Genomic DNA, 19,948 nt, shown 5'->3' with positions numbered 1-19,948 from the left:
AGACTCTCTCCGTTCTGTTTTACATGATTCTTGTGTAGGTGGTAAAATAGGTTAGTGGTGTTTCAGCCTGCTTTTGGGACCGGCCTCCGGCATATTTTGCAGTGCACAGTTTTCTGGTCCGTGTCAGACTTCATACCCAAACCACGTCCATGCGACCGAAGTTGCCTCTCTTTTAGGTACGAGCTCTGTGTCACCGACTGTCTTTTCATATTTGTGTGGAAGAACGCAAAGCATCGTCCAATTGACGAAAAATGTTGCCGTAAAGAGTGTGATTTGCGACACAACGAAATAAACTATAGAGCACAATATGAAACGATAGAAAAAGGTCTATCGTCACACGATATATATTGTCATATCGCCCAGACCTAAAATGTACATTTTCACTTTTTGTTGGAAAACGTTTTCAAGCTCATGCCCCAATGAATACCACCCAGACTTTAACTAACAGATTCTCAAGTTTCTCTACAAGATCTATATTTAATGTAGCCTAGCTACCCAGCCAACAGGTCCTGTTAGAAATGATTGAATGGTACACCGAGGCCTGCCCTGCTTGAATGACTCCAGGTTCTGAAGGAACTCCCTGCCCATAATGCATTGCTTACTTCTGTCTGTCTGAGAGGGAGGTAAATGCCACAGTGTGTTTGAGCCCACTCTGCAGTTTGTGTGCACACGCACGCACATGCGCTGTGGCCAGTCAAGGCTGCCCCTTGCTCAGGGGACAAGGCCCCATTCAGCCTGTTTTCAAAGTCCCCTGTGGGCGTTAGTTACCACACGTACGGCCAGACAACCCCCTCCACCCTTCCCTTCTCCTCCTCAGCCAGCAGTTCGAATTCTTGTTTGGCGACACTCCTTCGCAGCCAGGCTCTGAAAATGGCACTTAGTATTTGGTACTCCTTGAAATATAGGACACCTTTCCAATTTCTTCAAGCGCTTCTGTTCTCTGTAGTTGGCTGTGTTATTCATTTGCCATGTCATCTTGACAACTTGAAGCTCAAGGCTGTTAGTGTAAAGTCTATATTTTTTTGGTCATACTGGCACATTCATTATGTATTAGAATTTTGTTTAAATTTGAAAAATGTGACTTTGCTAAAGCAGTTTTAATCCCCTTCAGATTCCTTGTTGAGGGTGTGTGTGTGCCCCTCTAATCTACCTTTCTACTGCTCTCTGTTTGTCTCTCCCCCCAGCCTGCAGTGAGCAGGACTCTGAGCCCGGAGCCCGTCTGACCTGCAGGATCCTGCTGCACCTCTTCAAGACCCCCCAGCGCAACCCCTGCCCCCAGGATGGAGCCAAGTCAGGTACACACACAGCAATCCCCGGCTCCCCACACCCATTTGAACCCACATCGGCGCAAATGTTAATTCATTAATAAATTATTTGATTTAATGATTGTTTTAAAGATACAATTTTATATTTTGCAGATAAATCTTCTGTTGGGATCCGGTCGTCGTGTGACCGTCACCTTCTGGCTGCCTCACAGAACAGCATAGTGGTTGGAGCTGTTTTTGCTGTCCTAAAGGCCGTCTTTATGCTGGGTACAACTCTCAGTATTATGCTATTATTTTGTCCTTAAAGTTGCATATAAGTCCACTTTGACAATTGAATGTGATTAGATTGATGTAAGTATAGTTATTAAATGTCTATCTATTACAACTGGTCACCAGTAAGACCACATAACCCTTAAAATGTTACAAAATATATAACTTATCTCCATCTCTCTCTAGGCGATGCAGAACTGAAGGGATCGGGATTCTCTCACCCCGCCGCCCTCGATGACATCGCCGACGACGACATGGGTTCCAAGAAGTCGGGCGGCCGCACCGTCTCCATAGAAACGGCCAGCCTGGACGTGTACGCCAAGTATGTGCTGAAGAGCATCTGCCAACAGGTGAGAACATGAGAAAGAAGGTTATCGTTCACACCAGGGTTACATTTTTCCCTCACACCAGAAGCTGCATATTTCCGAATGCTGTAAAGTCCATGTGTGGAGTCCATTTCATTACAGTTTCATTTCAGTCAACCCAGGAGTAAACTGAAATTCAAATGTTTCAAATTGAAAGCTCTGTTCACTTCCTGAATTAAAATGGAATTGACCCCTTATCTGGTAATGGCACTCTATTTCTATGCATTTAATCCTATCCGATAGATAACTTTTGAAAACGGGTCCCTTGTGCTCTCATGAGGCAAGGTTGACCCCCCCACCCGTTAGTCTGTTATTTTCCTCCACAACACCAACAATTACAAACTTGAGTCATGACCAGTACTTCTGTTTTCCACAGAGAAGCACATTGTCTAGTGGTAGTTGCTGAATGTCGACAGGTGCAGTCATTGTAAATCTCAATTTGCTCTTACCATAAATTAAAGGAGTGTGTGCCTAGCTGTTGTAGACAGATTGTGTACAGTGGAAAAACAAACTCAGAAAGTTTTTTAAAATTGATGTAGTGAATATATTTTTTTCTTCATATGATACAATAAGGAATTTTCTAATCATGATTTTAATTTAGATTCTCTTTCTGCATTGACTGAATTGAAAACTGAATTAACCCAAACCCTGTTCAGTATATACCCATTGGTGATCTCTCTCTCTTCACTCATCTCTCTTGCTATCCTCTGTCAGGAGTGGGTGGGCGAGCGCTGTCTCAGGTCCCTGTCGGAGGACAGCAGTGCCCTGCAGGACCCGGTGCTGGTTAACATCCAGGCCCAGCGGTTGCTGCAGCTCATCTGCTACCCCCACCGCCAGCTGGACAGTGAGGAGGGGGACAACCCCCAGAGGCAGCGCATCAAACACATCCTCCAGGTCAGCCCTCACAAGCCCTATGCACTGACCACAGGGCTGCGTTCAGCAGGTCACAATGTTGTGGAACGTTCAGATAAAAACTTTATGTGGAACAAACATGCCTTTCTGTAATGTAGAATAAGGAAACATTACATTTCTGTCTGCGCTGAATGTTGCCCTGGCAACAGACAGCACTTCTCATGGGCAGAGTAGACTTTTCACTTTTCCATCAAGGGCAGCAGATGTATGACCTAAAAGCTTTTTCCGGAAATTGCTTTGAAATGGTTTTTTGAAGCCATCAAGGCAAGTTGTAAGTGAATCAGTGTCAGCCCTAGATGATCCTTGGGGATGGCTGAGAGCACAGCAGAAAGACTCACACGGCACATTCATTAGAAATGGGGGGGTTGTGGGTGCTAGAATGAATCAGTGGGTGAACTGTCTCTGAACCCCTGCCTTAGCTCAGTAGACCACATTAGGGTACATGAGTGTTCTGAGTTTTGTGAATGGCATTACTGCCATCTGCTGACTAAAGCAGCAATACAGGGAGAGTGGAGCTAAAGGTCTCTGACTATTTAACTGCTTAGAGATGATTGTGTTATATACATGTCTAAAAGTGGTGTCCTATCCTCCTGCCTCTAGAACATGGACCAGTGGACCATGAGACAGTCATCCCTGGAGCTGCAGCTTATGATCAAGCAGAGTACTAACAACGTAAGTTACCAGACTCGTGTCCTGTAAGGCCCTGAAAACACTCACAACACTGCCATCTAGGCACAATTAAGCATTTTTGTTTTTTCTCTCAATAAAATATTGATTTAGAATACAATCCATCTGTAAAGTTCAAGTGTACCTTTGATTCAATGAAGTACATTGTTATAGTGGAGTATGTCATAACCCTTCATAACTGTAGAATGTGGTGATAATGGCAGCCATCTTGTTCAGGGATCAATTCCCTGTGATTGAGGTTAAGTGGACGAACTCGTCTTCCTCGTCTCCCTGCAGGAGCTGTACTCCTTATTGGAGAACATCGCCAAGGCCACTATCGAGGTGTTCCAGAAGTCAGCGGAGATGAACTCCACCAACCTCTCAGGGAACGGGTCAGCCGGCGCCGGAGGTTCTGCCTCCAACAGCAACAACCCAAGCAAGAAACCAGTGTTGAGGTGTGTATGTGTGACCTTTATAAATTCTCCCTCCCATTTAAAAAAAATAGGCAGAGACTGCGGAACTGTAGGTAACCTCCCCCTCCCGCCCCCATGAATCCCTTTTCACCAGAGCTGAAGATCTGAATCACGTTCTGCGCATGGATTTCTTTGCCTCTACTTTACACACAAAGTAGAGGCATCATTGTCATGCTGAAAGACCCAGCCACGTTTCATCTTCAATGCCCTTGCTGATGGAAGGAGGATTTCACTGAAAATTTCACGATACATGGCCCCATTCATTCTTTCCTTTACACGGATCAGTCGTCCTGGTCCCTTTGCAGAAAAACAGCCCCAATGCATGATGTTTCCACCCCCATGCTTCACAGTAGGAATGGTGTTCTTTGGATGCAATTTAGCATTCTTTGTCCTCCAAACACGACGAGTTGAGTTTTTACCAAAAAGTTATATTTTGGTTTCCTCTGACCATATGACATTCTCCCAATCTTCTTCTGGATCATCCAAATGCTCTCTAGCAAACTTCAGACGGGCCTGGACATGTACTGGCTTAAGCAGGGGGACACGTCTGGCACTGCTGGATTTGAGTCCCTGGCGGCGTAGTGTGTTACTGATGGTAGGCTTTGTTACTTTGGTCCCAGCTCTCTGCAGGTCATTCACTAGGTCCCCCCGTGTGGTTCTGGGATTTTTGCTCACCGTTCTTGTGATCATTTTGATTCCACGGGGTGAGATCTTGCGTGGAGCCCCAGATCGAGGGAGATTATCAGTGGTCTTGTATGTCTTCCATTTCCTAATAATTGCTCCCACAGTTGATTTCTTCAAACCAAGCTGCTTACCTATTGCAGATTCAGTCTTCCCAGCCTGGAGCAGGTCTACAATTTTGTTTCTGGTGTCCTTTGACAGCTCTTTGGTCTTGGCCATAGTGGAGTTTGTAGTGTGACTGTTTGAGGTTGTGGACAGGTGTCTTTTATACTGATAACAAGTTCAAACAGGTGCCATTAATACAGGTAATGAGTGGAGGACAGAGGAGCCTCTTAAAGAAGAAGTTACAGGTCTGTGAGAGCCAGAAATCTTGCTTGTTTGTAGGTGACCAAATACTTATTTTCCACCATAATTGGCAAATAAATTCATTAAAAATCCTACAATGTGATTTTCTGGATTTTTTTTCTCTCATTTTGTCTGTCATAGTTGAAGTGTACCTATGATGAAAATTACAGGCCTCTCATCTTTTTAAGTGGGAGAACTTGCACAATTGGTGGCTGACTTAATACTTTTTTGCCCCACTGTATGTTCTGTCCCACCGACCATCCGCTGTGACACAAATCATCCCGTGGCTGAATCTAGTTTCCTACCCCTAAGCTAAAGAATCATCAAACATGCTTTCTCATTGTTGGTGAAATCTAACCTCAGCGTAACGGCTTATTCTTTTTCTTTGTGTTCCCCCCAGTTCGTCTGAGCGGTCTGGTGTGTGGCTGGTGGCGCCACTGATCGCCAAGCTGCCCACCTCGGTCCAGGGCCACGTCCTGAAGGCGGCAGGGGAGGAGCTAGAGAAGGGCCAGCATCTGGGGTCCTCCTCACGCAAGGAGAGAGACCGGCAGAAACAGAAAAGGTCAGACGACTCACCCTGACTATTTTGGGTCATGTCGATAATGCTCATTTTGTCAACATGGTTGTACTTTCATCCAGAAAGCGTGGTAATCTGCGTTAGATACTAAAAACAAATTAGATGCAGGAGTTATGATGCAATTATGATAACATTTTTGCCCCAGCTTCAATATTCCCAAATTGATGGTGGATGTATTGCCCTTACACTTTTGTCTGTTTCCAGCATGTCTCTGCTGAGCCAGCAGCCCTTCCTGTCTCTGGTGCTGACCTGTCTAAAAGGCCAGGATGAGCAGAGGGAGGGCCTCCTCACTTCCCTATACAGCCAGGTGCAGCAGGTAACACTCAACACAGCCTCTCCTCCATTTTCCTGTCTACCCAAACTCCAAATCCTACGCCACACCCACAGAAGTTTGTTTCCTTTCCGCAATGAGTCTGGATCGGAGTTACCTCCCTGACGATTTCTAGAACGCAAACACATTCACATTTTTCCGATTGGTCCCAGAAATTGATGGGTTGGGCCAGACCCAGAACACATGTGAGTAAAGCAGCGGTTTGAAAATCTCATTGGTTTTAGTACTCTGATTACTTAGAGATAATCCAATCACTGATGACTTTGTTTTGTACAACAGTCAGACTGACATTGTTGAAGTGATGTCAAAATGACAGAAGTATGTAGCTAACATAGAGCAGCGGAAGAATTCAGCTGGAGTCGTCAGACAACTCCCCCCCGTCTTCTCCCACCTCACCTCTAGATCTGTGTGCATAACTGAAGATTCCGTTGACATCAATGAACACACTTTTGTGTAAAAATGTACATCTCATGCTGACTGCGGCTATTGGCTGCGTTTCCATCTTCCAGATTGTAACGAACTGGCGGGAGGACCAGTACCAGGACGACTGCAAGGCCAAGCAGATGATGCATGAGGCGCTGAAGCTGCGGCTTAATCTGGTGAGGGCTCTTCGTCACCATCGTCATCATAGTCATGTTATCCCTGTCATGCCTGGAAGTGGTCACTTGTATCAGTTTGGACCAGATGGTATCTAAGGGGACAGAAATTCCTCACTAGGAAGGATTGGAAAGTGTTAACTTAAACTGGAACCTAATCATCATGTCATTTTAACAATGTTTACTAAACCTTATTTCCACAGTACATGGTTGCCATTGCACTCAGGCCAGGTCCATCAACAGTGAGACTCCGGCGCAGGCTTACTAATAACAGAGTGATAGCATCGTAATAACAGAAATATAGGGATACTTAAAACATGAACTTAACAGAAAGTACGTCTGTAATCGGATGAAACCCATTTACTTACTGCTACAGAACACTATTGTTTTATCCATTTAAACTACATAGAGATCAAATTATTATAATGTTTTTTTAACTCTCGCCCTTTGAGTTTTCATGCATACTAAAAAGAAATTGGATGTGTTATCTTTGCTGTCCAGGTGGGTGGGATGTTTGACACGGTACAACGCAGTACACAGCAGACCACGGAGTGGGCCGTGCTACTCCTCGACATCATTAGCAGCGGTACAGTGGACATGCAGTCCAACAAGTAAGTCACAACACAACTGCTCACACATTTTAAACTTCATGTGTTCATTTGTTGTTATTGTAATGTCACCGTGTAATGCATCACTGTATAATTTCCCCCCTTCCCTCTCTCTCTTCCACCTCCCGCTTGCTCTCTCTCTCTCCCTACCTCCCTCCTGCTCGCTCGCTCCCCCCTGTTCTCTCTCTCTCTCACTTTCTCTCTATCTCTCTCGCTCAGTGAGCTCTTCACCACGGTACTGGACATGCTGAGTGTGCTAATTAATGGCACGCTGGCTGCTGACATGTCTAGCATCTCTCAGGGCAGCATGGAGGAGAACAAGAGGGCTTATATGAACCTGGTCAAGAAGCTCCGAGTAAGATCACACACATCACACTGGATGTACACTATATATACAAAAGTATGTGGACACCCCTTCAAATTAGTTGATTCGGCTATTTCAGCCACACCTTTGCTGTATAAAATCGAGCACACAGCCTTGAAATCTCCATAGATAAACATTGATGTAGAATGGCCTTACTGAAGTGCTCTGACTTTCAACGTGCCACCGTCAAAGGATGGCACCTTACCAACAAGTAAGTTGATAAAATTTCTGCTCTGCTAGAGCTGCCCTGGTCAACTGTAAGTGCTGTTATTGTGAAGTGGAAACATCTAGAAGCAACAACGGCTCAGCCGCAAAGTGGTAGGCCACACAAGCTCACAGAACTGGACTGCCCAGTGCTGAAATGCGTAAAAATGGTCTGTCCTCGGTTGCAACACTCACTATCGAGTTCCAAACTGCCTTGAAGCAACATCAACACAATAATTGTTAGTCGGGAGCTTCATGAAATGGGTTTTCATGGCCAAGCAGCCGCACACAAGCCTAAGATCACCATGAGCAATGCCATCTGGCAGTACGACGGACGAATCTGTGTGTGGCGGATGCCAGGAGAACACTACCTGCCCAATGCATAGTGCCAACTGTAAAGTTTGGTGGATGAGGATTAATGGTCTGGGGCTGCTTTTCATGGTTTGGGTTCGGCCCCTTAGTTGCAGTGAAGGGACATCTTATTGCTACAGCATACAATGACATTCTAGATGATTCTGTGCTTCCAACTTTTGAGGCAACAGTTTGGAGAAGGCCCTTTCCTGTTTCAGCATGACAATGCCCCCATGCACAAAGCGAGGTCCATACAGAAATGTTGTTGAGATCGGTGTGGAAGAACTTGACTGGCTTCCACAGAGCCCTGACCTCAACCCCATTGAACACCTTTGGGATGAATTGGTACACCGACTGCAAGCCAGGCCTAATCGCCCAACATCAGTGCCCAACCTCACTAATGCTCTTGTGGCTGAATGGAAGCAAGTCCCTGCAGCAATGTTCCAATATCTAGTGGACAGCCATCTCAGAAAAGTAGAGGCTGTTATAGCATCAAAGTAGAGACCAACTCCATATTAATGCCCATGATTTTGGAATGATATCCTTGACGAGCAGGTGTCCACATACTTGTGGTTATGTGGAATATATAATAATGTATGTCCTATGTAGCAGAGTATTCCACCATTTGTATTTTATGTATTGAAGTCAATAGAAGGGTGTTATGCTCTGTGCTCGCCACAAGAGGTCCCCACTCACCTAGAATTCAGTTGAATCAAACTACTTTCAAAAAAATGCTAGGAAACATTTCAATTAAATACTTTTTGTCTCATTCTCTGCTCAAAGGTATCAACAACTCAAATGTTGTGTATTTGCAGAAAGAGCTGGGTGACCGGCAGTCAGAGAGTCTGGAGAAGGTGCGGCAGCTGCTCCCTCTGCCCAAGCAGACCCGTGATGTCATCACGTGTGAACCACAGGGCTCGCTTATTGACACCAAGGGAAACAAGATCGCTGGCTTTGAGAAGGAGGTAGAGTACTATGAGCTCTGATCCTTTGAAGGCATTGTCAACTCAATTGTTGCCTATATTACTGTTTCTCTGTCACCAGTATTGAGATTGACTTTTGGCCCACACGGTTCTTCATAAAATCTTGTCTTTCAGCTGTTCACTAGGAATGTCTTCAGTAACTTCTCTAAATAGCAGACCTGGGTTTTAGTTAAAATACTTGATTGAGATTGCCTGGTGAAGTGGAACCAATGGAATACACCATACACTCTGTCTAGATGCAGTCCAGGCACCTTCAAATGCTCAACGTTTCTGAAAACATATAGTATTTTAACCCATGTCTTCTTAATTTTCCTGCATCTCAATATCGTAGTTGTCAGGAGATATTTGTGGCAACACCAATAATTGTAATTTTTATCGATGTAAAACCATCTTCCTCCTTTACCTTTAGGGTCTCCAAGTGTCGACCAAGCAGAAGATCTCTCCGTGGGATGTGTTCGAGGGCCTCAAGCACTCGGCCCCTCTCTCCTGGGGCTGGTTTGGTACGGTGCGCGTGGACCGTAAGGTGACCAAGTTCGAGGAACAGCAGCGCTTCCTCCTCTACCACACCCACCTGAAGCCCAAGCCGCGCAGTTACTATCTGGAGCCCCTCCCCCTGCCCCCTGAGGATGAGGAGCCGCCCACGCCCGCGCCCCAGGAACCCGAGAAGAAGATGGCGGAGCCAGTGAAGCCGGAGAAGAGCGTCCCTGCGGTGTCGTCCGATTCAACCAAGAAGAAGACCAAGAAGAAGAAGACACCGTCCACCAACAAGACTGAGGTTAGTGAGACATTGGGACAGGTCCTGTCCAACAAGACTGAGGTTAGTGAGACATTGGGACAGGTCCTGTCCAACAAGACTGAGGTTAGTGAGACACCGGGACAGGTCCTGTCCAACAATACTAAGGTTAGTGAGATACTGCGACAGGTCCTGTCCAACAAGACTGAGGTTAGTGAGACATTGGGACAGGTCCTGTCCAACAAGACTGGGGTTAGTGAGATACTGCGACAGGTCCTGTCCAACAAGACTGAGGTTAGTGAGACATTGGGACAGGCCCTGTCCAACAAGACTGGGGTTAGTGAGATACTGCGACAGGTCCTATCCAACAAGACGGAGGTTAGTGAGACATTGGGACAGGTCCTGTCCAACAAGACTGGGGTTAGTGAGATACTGCGACAGGTCCTGTCCAACAAGACTGAGGTTAGTGAGACATTGGGACAGGTCCTATCCAACAAGACTGAGGTTAGTGAGACACTGCGACAGGTCCTGTCCAACAAAACTGAGGTTGGTGAGACACTGGGACAGGTCCTGTCCAACAAGACTGAGGTTAGTGAGACACTGGGACAGGCCCTGTCCAACACTGGGACAGGTCATGTATTCTACCTAGCCTATCAGAAGGCAAGATCTAGAAATATAAAGTTACTCATAGCTTTAAGCACTCATGCGTGGCATCTTGACGAGGCCTTCAAATCCCTCGTCAAAAGGGTCCAAAAGATGGATGATGTTATTGCACATATGACCAGTCTTTTTTTTTTCCCCTTTTTTTTCTTTTTACTCCTCCTTCTCGCCAATTTCATGATATCTATTTGGTAGTTACAGTCTTATCCCATCGTTGCAACTCCCTTACGGACTCAGGAGAAGCGAAGGTCGAGACCCATGCGTCCTCCGAAACACGACCTGACAAGCTGCAATGCTTCTTGACACACTGCTCGCTTAACCCGGAAGCCAGCCGCACCAATGTGTCAGAGGACACACCGTACAACTGGTGACTGTGTCAGTGTGCATCTGCCCGGCCCGCCACAGGAGTCACTAGAGCATGATGGGACAAGGACATCCCGGCAGGCCAAACCCTCCCCTAACCCGGACGACACTGGGCCAATTGTGCGCCGCCTCATGAGTCTCCCGGTTCGTGGCTGGCAGCAACACAGCCCGGTATCAAACCCAGATCTGTAGTGATGCCTCTAGCACTGCGATGCTGTGCCTTAGACCGCTGCGCCACTCGCGAGGCCCACATATTACCGTTCTATACAAGTAGCGTGTCTCATAGAAGATGCATGTCTTCTCCTCTCTCCAGGACTATGTGACCCGTACCCAGGGTGGACTGCCGTATGGGACGTGTATACCCCCAGACCCCCTCATGGGCCAGCAGGCCCACCCCTACAGCAGGATAGGCTACAACCAGCAGCCCATGGGCATGTATGCCCAGAACCAGCCTCTGCCTCCAGGTCAGTGCCAACATTATCATTGTCTAAAATCAGGGTTCTGATCCACGATCAGGTTTGCCTTATAGATCATGACGAATAAGATGACAAGGACAGCGGGGGTGCGTACCTGATCTTTGGTCAGCACTCCTACTCTGATACTGATGAATACATGCCCTGTTGTATTTATTACTAGTGTGTTTTTACATTACTATCAAGAAACAAAACACTCTGGAAACCTGTATTCCTCTCATGACCTTTGAATGTGACATGTTTTGTTCCAGCCCAGGACTAGATTTTAATGCTGTGGTGGTGCAAAACCCTGCAACCTTGTAGTTCCCCCGGGACTGTGTTGAAGCTATTTGGAATTTTGACATTATAACGCTCATCTTTTTCCCCTTCAGGAGGCCCTGGTTTGGACACCCCGTACCGACCAGCCCGGAACCCTCAAATGGGCAAGATGATGCCCACGCGGCCCAGCTACCCAGGCATGATGCCCGGCATGCAAGGTGGCATGCCAGGCATGATGGGCATGGACAAGCAGTACCCGATGGGCTACAAGCCCCAACCCAACATTCCGCAGGGTCAGATTCTGCGCCAGCAGCTACAGGTCAGACTGGTGAGTGTGCAGTAACTAGACTCCACTGGAAGGGGACAGTAGTGAGTACAGAGGTTATTCTGGACTGGATCTACCACAGTGTGCCTGAGGGGTTTTCTAGAAGTGTTATTAACATGCTCACAGAATAGGACCTTGAACCTGGCTTTCGCTGTACGCAGGACATGTTGATAAGTTTGAGTTGGAATTCACAATTTTTGGCCTTCAGGTGTAAAAAGCAGCACATTGCTTTTAGAGAACGTCGGAGGATGACTGTTGTCTCTTGTAATTTTTAGAATCAGAGTATGATAGGACCACAGATGAGGCAGATGACGCCTAACCAACAATACAGCTCCATGCAGCCAAGCCAGGCAAGTCTTTCAGATGAGACACTCTCAGCAACATTTCATGTGATTTTCTTTCCCGATGAAGCCGTAGAACCTGTTTTCTTATTTCCGCCACCTCTGAAATTGACCGCATGTATAAACCAGTGTCCTCTATTCCTGATCATCAGTATTCTACCCATCTCCTCCCTGCATATTGGTCCTATTTTCATGAACATTCTGGTTTCCCTCTCTCCATGTGCAGAACATCTCCCAGGGATATACCACATACGGCTCCCACATTGGGATGCAGCCACACCCCTCTCAGGCGGGTGGTATAGTCCCTCCATCGTATGGGAACCAGGGCTTCCAGGGCAGCCACCCGGGGGCCAACCCGGCCGTGGTGGACTCTCTGAGGCAGAGGCCCAGCGGTTATGTTCACCAGCAGGCACCGGGCTACTCACACACCATGCAGAACACACCAAGGTGGGCAGGAGGGAGGAGTTGCAGAGGGGTGGGGGTGTGGACAATACTCTCCAATAGCACAGGGTTGTCTACTGTCCATTTAGTAAGGGTATTTAGGTTACTTTTAGCTCATATTGTGTTCATGGGGTTCCATTTTTCACTCATTTTTCTTGCACATATCAAGGCCTTAAATATGTCACATTTAGCATCACTGCCTAGTATCTGGATACAGCGTTATCAGTCAGTCCCACATTTAAACTGGACTCTTGATTTACTTTAATGAGGTAGGTGGGAACATTGGACAGTGCAGTCACAGAACACGTCTTTGTTCCATGCTGTAGCACTATTGGACAATAGTGACCTTATGGACTGGTGTATTTATGAAACATTGATGATGTACCGGTCCACTGAATCTGTCTCTCTTCCACCATCTCCAGGTTTCCCCACCAGTCCATCCAGCCAGCTCCCGTCATGCAGCCCTTGAGCCACATGGGGGTCCACCCGGGCATGAGACCAAACCAGATGCTGGCCGAGCAGCAGCAGCAACAGCAGGCCCAGCAGCAACAAGCCCAGCAGCAACAGCAGCAGTACCTCAGACAGCAGGCACTCAGAGTATGTCTAATTGTCTAAATACTACTAACAATCTCTAACACTACAGACCAACATGGAACAGTGGGTCAATACTATTGCAACAACACATGTACTGCTATTGCCACAACACATGTACTGCTATTGCCACTCAATGTGCTATATATCTACATAACCACTTGAACATTCATTCAATGTGCTATATATCTACATAACCACTTGAACATTCATTCAATGCTTTACCTGATGATCTAACACAGGTGTGGACAAATTTGTTTGGCTCTAGAGCCACATGGGATTTTGAAATTCAACTGAGGGCCACACAGATTTTTTGGGGGGGACCAATTTGTTCTTCAGTCTGTTTACAGGCCAGAAAATTAATAAATTGTTATTTGAAAGAATATAGGTCCCATTTATACATACTTTCTATCTAGTTTTAGATGTTCGAGAGGCCTGGAGTGTTTTTTTGCAACCCAAAATAATCAACCCTAATAACATCCCATGGGCCGTTATTAGCCCACGGCTGCTCTAGCATCATAGTCAGTGTTGGAATTCTTGTATAGTTGTACTATGGTCTAACCCTGCTCTTTTCCTGTGTTTGTCCCTGGCCCTATAGGCCCAGCAGCAGGCTCAGCAACAACAGCAGCAGCAGCAGGCTCAGCAACAACAACAACAGCAGCAGCAGGCTCAACAACAACAACAGCAGCAGCAGGCTCAGCAGCAGCAGCAGGCTCAGCAGCAGCAACAGGTTCAGCAGCAACAGCAACAGGTTCAGCAGCAACAGCAACAGGTTCAGCAACAGCAACAGCAACAGGTTCAGCAACAGCAACAGCAACAGGTTCAGCAACAGGTTCAGCAGCAGCAACAGGTTCAGCAACAGGTTCAACAGCAGCAACAGGTCCAGCCCCAACAAGTTCAACAACAACAGCAGCAGCAGCAACAACAACAACAGCAGGTAGCGTCGGCCCAGCCCCCCGGTACCCAGGCTCAGAACCAGGCCCTGGGCATGCAGCAACCCATGGTATGTTCCACTTAGAGGGTTACGCTGTCAAATTACCCGGGGGTGGTTCCAAAAAGACAGATCAACTTAGCCAACTAACTGTCCTAAATATTCACATTTAAATTAATCTTTTTGAGAAATATAGACTTGAAATTAGCATGGTATAATTGACTTGACAACCAACAACGTGTATTCAAGTTTATCTTTCAAAATGAACCAGAAAATGATATGTACAAATTTGTGTGTGTATACTATGTTTGTGCAGTACCAGTCAAAAGTTTGGACACACCTAATCATGAATTGTAGAATAATAGTGAAGACTTCAAAACTATGAAAGAACATATATGGAATCATGTAGTAACCACAAAAGTGTTAAACAAATCCAAACATATTTTATGTTTTAGGTTCTTCAAAGTAGCCCCTGTTTGCCTTGATGACAGCTGTGCACACTCTTGGCATTCTCTCAACCAGCTTCACCTGGAATGCTTTTCCAACAGTCTTGAAGGAGTTCCCACATAAGCTGAGCACTTGTTGGCTGTTTTTCCTTCGCTCTGTGGTCCAACTCATCACAAACCATCTCAATTGGGTTGAGGTCGGGTAATTGTAGAGGCCAGGTCATCTGATGCAACACTCATCACTCTCCTTGGTCAAATAGCCCTTACTCAGCCTGGAGGTGTGTTGGGTCATTGTCCTGTTGAAAAACAAATGATAGTACCACTAAGCGCAAACCAAATGGGTTGGTGTGTCACTGCAGAATGCTCTGGTAGCCATGCTGGTTAAGTGTGCCTTGAATTGTAAATAAATCACTGACAGTGTCACCAGCAAAGCACCATCACACCACCACCTCCATGCTTCACGGTGGGAACCACACATGTGGAGATCATCTGTTCACCTACTTTGCGTCTCACAAAGACACAGCGGTTGGAACCAAAAATCTCCAATTTGAGAGATTTTCACCGGTCTAAAGTCCATTGCTCGTGTTTCTCAGCCCACGCAAGTCTCTTCTTCATATTGGTGTTCTTTAGTAGTGGTTTCTTTGCAGCAATTTGAACATGAAGGCCTGATTCACACAATCTCCTCTGAACAGTTGCTGTTGAGATGTCTGTTACTTGAACTCTGTGAAGCATTTATTTGGGCTGCTATTTCTGATGCTTGTAACTCTAATGAACTTATCCTCTGCAGCAGAGGTAACTCTGGGTCTTCCTTTCCTGTGGCGGTCCTCATGAGAGCCAGTTTCATCATAGCGCTTGATGGTTTTTGCGACTTGAATGAACTTTAAAAGTTCTTGACTGACCTTCTTGTCTTAAAGTAATTATGAACTGTCATTTCTCTTTGCTTACTTTAGCTGTTCTTGCCATAATATGGACCTGGCCTTTTGACAAATAGGGCTGTCTTCTGTATACCCCCCCCCCCCCCTACCATGTCACAACACAACTGATTGGCTCAAACGGATTAAGAAGGAAAGAAATTCCACAAATGAACATTGAACAAGGCACACCTGTTAATTGAAATGCATTCCAGATGACTACCTCATGAAGCTGGTTGAGAGAATGCCAAGAGCGTGCAAAGCTGTCATTAAGGCGAAGGGTGGCTACTTTGAAGAATCTCAAATATAACATACATTTTGATTTAACACTTTTGCTTACTACATGATTCCATATGTGTTATTTCATAGTTTTTAATAGTTTTTCATAGCTATTAATAGTAAATTAAAGGAAAACCCTTGAATGAGTCGGTGTGTCCAAACTTTTGACTGGTACTGTGCATACATATATATATATATATACATATATATACATATATAGTACCAAGAAAAAGTATTTGCCCCCTTTCTGATTTTTACTATTTCTGCATATTTTTGATACTGAATGTTATCAGATCTTCAACCAAAACCTAATATTAGATAAAGGGAACCTGGATAAAAGGTGAGCCACTTTCATGGTACCGGTTATCCCTAACACAGAGTTGTCCGAAGTTATCTCTCTAACTCATTAAACCACGTATGTAGTATAGGGCTCTGCTTTCTGGAACACCCCACAAGTCCAAAATCAAACCCTACCTCGCCTTGATCTATTGCTAGTGAACTATGCCCCTCTAGGTTGGCACCAGCCACGTTATTGGATAGAGGTTTGGGTCAGCACGATATATCGAAAATAGATATTATCCTTATCGATATAGGAATAACATGGGTATAAGTAATTAGCAGGAAACTAACATATTAAAGCTGGCTAGAGGAAACTCCTGCCTTATCTGCCCTCTCGCAGAGTACTGATATGAGATTCACTAGTACAAGACTGACGTAGCCAGACAGAAATGCATTAATAGGAATTTGTATCTTATAAATTGTCTGTTTTTTCCATTAAAAGTTAAACTCGAGTCAATTATTTTTGGGACGAGTTGCACATGCGCAAAGGCCTAAATGTTGTGTTTTTGGACGGACAATCTTGTCAACGGTCTCAAACATTGGTTAAAATTTTCGGATTCTGAATCTCTGACCTCTCTTGCCTCATCTTTTTTTCTAAATGTGTGCTACTGGAAAGAGACAATGAGTCCCAAGTCATGGTCACAGTATTTTTTTTATTAGTTCATTCCTCTCAAATTAGGTATGATGTGAAGTTATAGTCTGTACGTTCAACCACCGAAATATGTTTGTGTGTCAGTTCCCACGACAGGGGATGCAGCAGACTCAGATGCAGCAGACTCAACAGCAGCAGCAGACCGCAGCACTGGTCAGGCAGCTCCAACAACAACTCTCAAGTAAGAAAGAGACTCATTGTGTCAGTGTACTTTAGTGAGATCTGCTATAGCCTTGTACTAACCCCAGGGTCACATTCATCAGGCACCAAACAAGAAAATAAATCACTAAATGTGACATTCTATTTTCACCATTTCCAGTCATTTTAGGTGTGTTGATAACAGGTGTGTTCTTTTCTTTTCCCCAGATACACAACCCGGACAGAACACCAACTCATATTACTGATAGTGCTTGTTGTATATTAGTGTGTGTGTGGAAGGATAGGGAGACCCTGTGTGTGGGCGTGTCCCCAGCCAGCCCGTAGATTGGCAGATAGATGTGTCCAATGCCCCGCAGACCCCATATTTAGAGGTGTAGGCTCTTAGGAGGGAAAGGCTGCTATTGGCCAAGGAAGACGACCAGGCGGAAGAACCCACAACTCAACCACAGAGGCCCAACATGCCATTCGAAAACCATCTCAACTTCAGTCATGTAATTTCTGAACATCCAAGGAGGGATTGTGCTGTGAAATATTATGATCATGGAGAATAATGGAATGGAAGAGTCTATGTAAAAAATAAGTACAAGAAATTATAAGAATAATGCAATTTTTTATTTTATTTCAATTTGTACAATTTTTCAGTTTAGTGTATTTCTCATTAAATATCATGTCAGTTTTTATGTCTTGTACTTGTGTTTGGTGCGTTCTTTTCATCCTGACACAGCATTTTACTAATCAGGTTGTGAATAATCAGGATATTATTAATGATATTGAAATACTATGAGTCATCATTATTATCCACTTATAGATTGTAGATAGTATTGTTTTCATTTTTTGTGTAGTCGGGGGTTCGCACAGGTCAGTGATTTGTTTTTGGAAAGTCATGGAATTTTCTGATGTGCATTCCAGAGGGATAGTCAGGGAATTTTGCATATTGATCACTCCTTGGAAATGAAATGATCAGAAAAATGTATTCTGTTCTTTTTCCACCTTGTATTGCCCAGTGAGCTTTTGTCCATTGTCATGTACATTCTGTAAGGTATATGGAAAGTCATGGAATATTTTAGAAATGGGAACCCTGTTAGATATGTCGCTAAAACCAGGCAGTCCACTAATAAAAAAATATGGAGGTTAGTCTTTTTTTCTTCATGCGAGCTTCTTAGAGGACTTTTGATCTAAAACCATGCCCCCGCTTCAACATCTTTATGACTTAACAGGGGCATGATGCTTTTATTGGACAGGGCAACAAAAAACTATGAGCAGCAGACTTGTCACAGGGTTACTTGCGCTAACCAAAAAGGTATGCTAATGACTATTACGGCGTCTTTTGAGACTCACCATGGAAATGGTCTCTGTTCAAATGCGCCATTTTGGACGAACCCTTTTTAAGAGCCTCAGGAGGCACGCAGAGGCCACATTTAGCTCTTTACTGCATCGCGGTGAGCTTCACATTTTGCAACAATGCGGAGGGCTCCGCATTTACATGATTATTTGCAGGTAGGTGAGGGCGGGAGGTCCTGTATAAACACTAACTTCACACCATCTCTGCACTGCTCCGCTAAGCACAAGAAGTATGAAGCCACATCACCATAAATGCTGCACGGCCAATACAGACAACAGATTGACCATGCGGCGCATTTCACTAATTACCAGAGACGATGGAAACTGAAATGTCATGACCATTGATGTACGCAGTGGAGGGGTAAACTCAGTTATGCACCTTTATTTTGTGAGTAAGATTTACATGGCCAAACACAGACACAGCTCCTGTTTAAAAATCCTTTATTTAGAAGAATTTAGATCATTGACGTTTCCATCTTGGCCATTGGAGAGTGTGCCCAGGGAAGCGTGGGGCCAAACTTTCCCGAAAAGAGGGGAAAGTGTAACAAACCATGCCCAAGAAGGCCTGTTTCAATCCCCCCCCCCCCCCCCCCCCCCCAAAAAAAGAGGGGAAAGTGTAACAAACCATGCCCAAGAAGGCCTGTTTCAAACCCCCCCCCCCCCCCCCCCCCCCAAAAAAAAGGGTTAACTGTTAGATGATAGTATACTGTAGTGTACAGTAATAAAAAAAAGTATTACTACTATTGGTTGTGGGTTTTTATTGTTGTTATTAATATAATTTTAATGTAAATCATTGTAAATCACTGATGCTAAGGCTCTCTTTGTTGCATTTTATTTAGGTAGCGGTTAGTTTGTTAGTATTACGAACAAACTACTTCCGAGAGCGACGGCCCAGGCTCAGCTTGCCCGGCTGTCAGTACCTGGTAATGCATCGAACACACCGACAGTGTTTTTGCGCAAAATAGTATGCAGCGTCATCTGGATAAGTATGAAACAAAAGTTCAACATTCACCTTCTGTTACCATTTCTGTCAAGCCGTCTTCGCATACAGTTTACGAGTTGTTTTGAGTGACACAAATCATGCTTAATCTGGTGGGACTTGCCAGTGTTGAATGTTTACAATTTTAAACTTGGAAAAGAGACCCTTATTCTTAGACTTGGGACCACACAGCAACTCCACTGAATAGCAGGCTAATGATTGCTTTGCGATGCTTGCTGTTAGCCGATATGTTTTATCTATAATTTCTCTTCATTATTTCTATTCATTTGACAAGGATTACAAATTATTTGCCAGATTGTCGACTTGATACATGACTGCCAGCTAAAATTTTGAAAGTATGATATTGACATGATCAGTCCAATCAAAGCTACTGTAGATATGTGATTTTAAGTAATTTTATCTGTGTCCAATGACCTTGAGCCTTCTTGGATGGGCACTTCTAATGTAACTATGGCAGCACCCAAGGGGCTAGAATTTTAGAGCTCTACCCTTAGACTTGGAGGTGGCGTAGTGTCCCCATGAGTGACAACACTGAGCCAATCACGGCGCAACGCTCCGTATTTTCTGTAGGCTTGCTCCACCACCACAGAAAGCACTGAGCTAGGCTGAAGCACCTGCATTTTGGAGCTGCCTTACTCAAGAAAACAAAAGCGACCATGTTTGTATGCGCCTTTATTAACTCAATGATATATATTTTTTTACATTGTTTGCAAA

The 19,948-nt window shown here is 44.9% G+C and overlaps 1 protein-coding gene across 1 annotated transcript in view; it reads left to right on the top strand.

Annotated features, from left to right (window-relative positions):
* LOC139366412 (mediator of RNA polymerase II transcription subunit 12-like) overlaps positions 1 to 17,569 on the top strand; it is a 48,317-nt gene extending 30,748 nt beyond the window's left edge. The window contains exons 24-44 of the mRNA XM_071103867.1: positions 1,185 to 1,295; positions 1,419 to 1,532; positions 1,722 to 1,885; positions 2,615 to 2,794; positions 3,413 to 3,484; positions 3,776 to 3,933; positions 5,378 to 5,539; positions 5,759 to 5,870; positions 6,395 to 6,484; positions 6,983 to 7,092; positions 7,309 to 7,444; positions 8,824 to 8,973; positions 9,401 to 9,766; positions 11,061 to 11,211; positions 11,592 to 11,806; positions 12,079 to 12,153; positions 12,371 to 12,591; positions 13,008 to 13,182; positions 13,775 to 14,179; positions 16,819 to 16,915; positions 17,101 to 17,569. Of these exons, the coding sequence (XP_070959968.1) occupies positions 1,185 to 1,295; positions 1,419 to 1,532; positions 1,722 to 1,885; positions 2,615 to 2,794; positions 3,413 to 3,484; positions 3,776 to 3,933; positions 5,378 to 5,539; positions 5,759 to 5,870; positions 6,395 to 6,484; positions 6,983 to 7,092; positions 7,309 to 7,444; positions 8,824 to 8,973; positions 9,401 to 9,766; positions 11,061 to 11,211; positions 11,592 to 11,806; positions 12,079 to 12,153; positions 12,371 to 12,591; positions 13,008 to 13,182; positions 13,775 to 14,179; positions 16,819 to 16,915; positions 17,101 to 17,138 (3,302 nt within the window). The 3' untranslated portion in view covers positions 17,139 to 17,569. The remainder of the gene's footprint in view (positions 1 to 1,184; positions 1,296 to 1,418; positions 1,533 to 1,721; positions 1,886 to 2,614; positions 2,795 to 3,412; positions 3,485 to 3,775; positions 3,934 to 5,377; positions 5,540 to 5,758; positions 5,871 to 6,394; positions 6,485 to 6,982; positions 7,093 to 7,308; positions 7,445 to 8,823; positions 8,974 to 9,400; positions 9,767 to 11,060; positions 11,212 to 11,591; positions 11,807 to 12,078; positions 12,154 to 12,370; positions 12,592 to 13,007; positions 13,183 to 13,774; positions 14,180 to 16,818; positions 16,916 to 17,100) is intronic.
* Positions 17,570 to 19,948: the final 2,379 nt, after the last annotated feature.

The sequence above is a fragment of the Oncorhynchus clarkii genome, chromosome 14 (assembly GCF_045791955.1).
Source record: "Oncorhynchus clarkii lewisi isolate Uvic-CL-2024 chromosome 14, UVic_Ocla_1.0, whole genome shotgun sequence".
Taxonomy (NCBI): domain Eukaryota; kingdom Metazoa; phylum Chordata; class Actinopteri; order Salmoniformes; family Salmonidae; genus Oncorhynchus; species Oncorhynchus clarkii.
Note: the sequence above shows the minus strand (reverse complement) of the source record. Positions and strands in the feature narration are given on the sequence as shown.